The sequence below is a fragment of the Telopea speciosissima genome, chromosome 7 (assembly GCF_018873765.1).
Source record: "Telopea speciosissima isolate NSW1024214 ecotype Mountain lineage chromosome 7, Tspe_v1, whole genome shotgun sequence".
NCBI lineage: Eukaryota > Viridiplantae > Streptophyta > Magnoliopsida > Proteales > Proteaceae > Telopea > Telopea speciosissima.
In genome coordinates this window covers 28,140,896-28,144,618 of record NC_057922.1, presented here as the reverse complement: position 1 = coordinate 28,144,618, position 3,723 = coordinate 28,140,896, and the positions used below count along the sequence as shown (strand labels likewise).

Here is a 3,723-nt window from a genome sequence, read left to right as displayed (position 1 = left end):
CTGACTCTCGGCCTGCATCCTGGAGCTCTCGGCTTGCTGCAGGTCTCTCCCCTCGCGCCGATGGTTTGCCACTGCACTTCGTCCCCCCTACCACTGTCGGCTCCTCCAAAATTGTTATTTGTTTTGCTGACCTCCTGGAACTTGAAGCAAAATTGTGGGAGGACTGCCTTGTTGGCAACTTCCTGGGGCCCAGACCTCCTTTCCACATCGTCAAGTTATCACTCTCCAAACAATGGCATCCTCCGGGCTCTTTGGATACCTTATTGATGGACAATGGATTCTTCATCTTTAAGTTCTCCTCCTCTCTGGATAAGACCCGTGCCCTTGAGGGTGGCCCCTGGATGGTGGGTAAGAAACCGATCTTTCTCCGGCAATGACACACCAAGCTCTAGCTCCGACGCGTGGACCTTTCCTCGATCCCCCTGTGGATTACTTTTCCTGGCTTGCCTCTACATTACTGGTGCTCGGTTGGCCTCAGCTCCATCGGTTCTGTCCTGGGAAAGCCGTTGTTCTCTGATGTCCGCACCATGCTCAAGGATCGTCTGGCCTTCACAAGGATTTGAGTCGAGGTTTCTGCAGAGGATACTCTTCCTTCCTTCATCACCGTCAATGAAGGCGAGGACTATTCGTTTAAGCAGGAGGTGCACTACGATTGGAAACCACCGCATTGCCTGGTTTGCACAGTCTTTGGCCACGACTCCCACCTATGCTCTTCGAAGACTCAGATTACCTCGTTTGAGGCTCTGTCTCCCGGCGAGAATGGTGTTGATGGTCAGGCTTCTATTGTGGCTGTGGTGGGTGATGCCTTGCCTCCTTCTCGCGATGTGTTGGAGACTGCTCTTCCCTGTCCTCTTGCCGGCAGACCTACGTCTCGTTGGAGGTCTCGTACTAGACCCTGGCACCGGAATCAGAGAGAGTGGAAGAAATCGCAGGTTCCCCCTAAGGACCTGTCACTATCGAAGCTCCCTGCTTGGACCGATGGTCAAAACCGGTTCAGTCTCCTGTCGACTGATGAAGACTTTGATCCCCTGCCCTACAACTCTCCAGTTTGATGTTCTCCCTCGAAGTAGATCTTGCATGACAGCTTCTCCCTCGGCAGATCTTTCCATTCCCAGCTCCGGTGTTGCTCCCAATACTCTGTCGTCGAAGGATCAGAGAAGCCTGGGTGAGGTAGCAGCTTTACCTTTGGTTTCCAACGCTCTGCCCCCCTTTCGTCTCCCTCCTCTCCATCGTTGCTTTTAAGGAGTCCTGCTGGTGCTGAGTCATCCGATGGGGCCCCCACTCCCTTACCCCTAGTGGGTCCCCCCCTTCTCCCCCTCTTCCTTTGGGCGTGATTGAAGGGCCCCTTTTAAACCTGCCTACTACTGGTCCCCGTTTGTCTGGGCCTGGCCCTGGCCCATTAGCTACTTTAAATGGTTGTGGTCTTGGATCGGGTCTTCCACACCCGACAGAAACCCAGATGGACCCGTCATCTACACCCAGCAAGTCTGTTTCATCCTGCTCTCTGGCTCCCAGCATTATTCCTCCCCCTTTCCCTGCTCCTCACGCTGGTAGCTCCTACAGGCGCCGTCACCACAGTGAAACTCGATCCCAAACTGCACTGACTTGATTCCTTGAGTCTTTGTTGCCCCTTCTCCCCCTACCCAAATGATCCGTGGCTTTATTTGGAACACCCGAGGGCTTAACTCTCCCTCGAAGCATTCTGCTGTGCGCTCTCGCATTCGCTATTCCCATGCTAGTTTTTGTTGCTAGTTGGAAACCCATATCAAAGAGCCCAACTCTCAAAAAATTAGTTCTTCCATTGCCCCGGGCTGGTCTCTCCTTTCCAACTACCCCCATTACTCCAATGGCCGCATTTGGATCCTTTGGGACCCGAAAAAAATTTCTATAGCCCTCTCTTCCTCCTCCTCTCAGTTTATGCACTCTAGTTTCTCGGACAGCTTGGGGCATTTTTCTTTCCACCTCACTGTGGTCTATGCTCTGAACTGTCCCCTTCAGAGGAATTCTCTTTGGTCTGACCTCAGGTCCTTGGCCCCGCAAGTTGGATCCCATCCATGGGGGCTTGGTGGTGACTTCAACAGCATTAGGTACAGCTATGAGAAACAGGGAGGCGAGCAGCCTGACTTGGAAGCTTTCAATTATTTTAATGAATGCCTGGAAGATATAGGTGTCAATGATCTCAGGTGGTCTGGTTTCCCTCTTACTTGGAGCAATAAAAGGGCAGGTTCTAACCGTATTGCTTGCAAGCTGGATAGAGTTCTTGTCAATGAAGAATGGCTAACCTCATTCCCCACCTCTCATGCTATATTTGACAATCTGGACATCTCAGATCATTCCCCCATCTCTCTTGAGATTCAGCCCTTCACCTCCTTTAGCCCCAAACCTTTCAAGTACTTTGATATGTGGTCCTCTCATGAAACCTTTTTGCCTCTTGTCCAAGAGGCTTGGAATAAGCCTGTTTTTTCTTTCTCCTCTCCTCTTTTAGCCTTCTCCAAAAAGCTTAAGAATGTCAAGGCTGCCCTCAAAGTTTGGAACAACACCACCTTTGGCAACATTTCTATTCAAGTCTCTGAGTGTAAAGAAAATCTTGCTTCAATTCAGGTTCAGCTGCAATCTGATTCTCTAAATGATCTTCTTGCTGAGGAAGAGAAAGAGGTCTCCAGGCATCTGTCCTCTTTGCTGGCTAGAGAAGAAAGCTTCCTAAAAAAAAAATCTAGAATCAAGTGGCTTGATTTGGGGGACTCTAATACAGCCTATTTCCACTGGTCGGTGAAAGCTAAAGTCAATGCTAATTCCATTGTGCAGCTAACTCTTCCGGATGGCTCTACTGTCAACACTGTCAAAGATATTAAAGACCTGGCTGTTCAGCACTTCAAATCCATCTTCTCCGGATCTTAAGAGGACGCAGAGCCCATCCCTAACCACCTGATCAACAAGTTCATAGACCCGGCCTGCTATGCTTCTTTGAGCTCCATTTCTAACGAAGAGGAAATTGTCGAAGCTATTCACTCCCTCAAAGCCAATGGAGCCCCGAGGCCAGATGGCTTTAGTATGGGATTCTTCACAGCTGCCTGGGACATAATCAAGCATGACCTCATTACGCCATTAAAAGCTTCTTCTACAATCCATCTCAAAACAAAGGGGCCAATCACACCTTTTTATGTCTCATCCCTAAAAAAGAAGGTGCTACTGCCATGTCCGACTTCAGGCCTATTGCTCTCTGTAACCTGCTCTACAAGTTTATTGCCAAGATCCTTGCTCGTAGGCTCAAAAATGTTGTTGACCTTCTGGTGAGTGACAACCAAATAGCCTTCATTCCTGGCAGGAACATCTCTGACAACATTCTACTTTGTCATGACATTGTTCGAGGGTTTGATAGGAAAAATTACTCTCCAGCTCTCCTCCTGAAGATTGACATCCACAAGGCTTTCGATTCTCTAAGGTGGGACTTCATTTCTCAGGTCATGTCTAAGATGGGTTTTCCTGCGATCTTCACCAACTGGATTACTGCCTGTATCTCCTCTCCAAAATTCTCAGTTTTGGTGAATGGCAGCCCAGCCGGCTACTTTGGAGCTTCTGTGGGGATCAAACAAGGCTGCCCTCTCTCCCCCTACTTGTTCACCTTAGCCTTGGAAATTCTCTCCAGAGAGATTCAGATTAGTACTGATCAGCAACTTATTGCCCCTATGCCCAAGTTTAAAGCTCTCAGGCTTACTCATCTGG

General features: G+C 49.4%; 1 protein-coding gene across 1 annotated transcript; it reads left to right on the top strand.

Annotated features, from left to right (window-relative positions):
* The first annotated feature begins 1,917 nt into the window (after positions 1 to 1,917).
* On the top strand, positions 1,918 to 2,898 carry LOC122668414. Its single transcript, XM_043864981.1, has one exon. It carries the CDS (start codon positions 1,918 to 1,920, stop codon positions 2,896 to 2,898), a length of 981 nt encoding a protein of 326 aa, XP_043720916.1.
* The last annotated feature ends 825 nt before the right edge of the window (positions 2,899 to 3,723 follow it).

Excerpts from the sequence above, each read along its gene's own strand:
- LOC122668414 (XM_043864981.1), top strand. The coding sequence starts at position 1,918 with ATGCACTCTAGTTTCTCGGACAGCTTGGGGCATTTTTCTTTCCACCTC.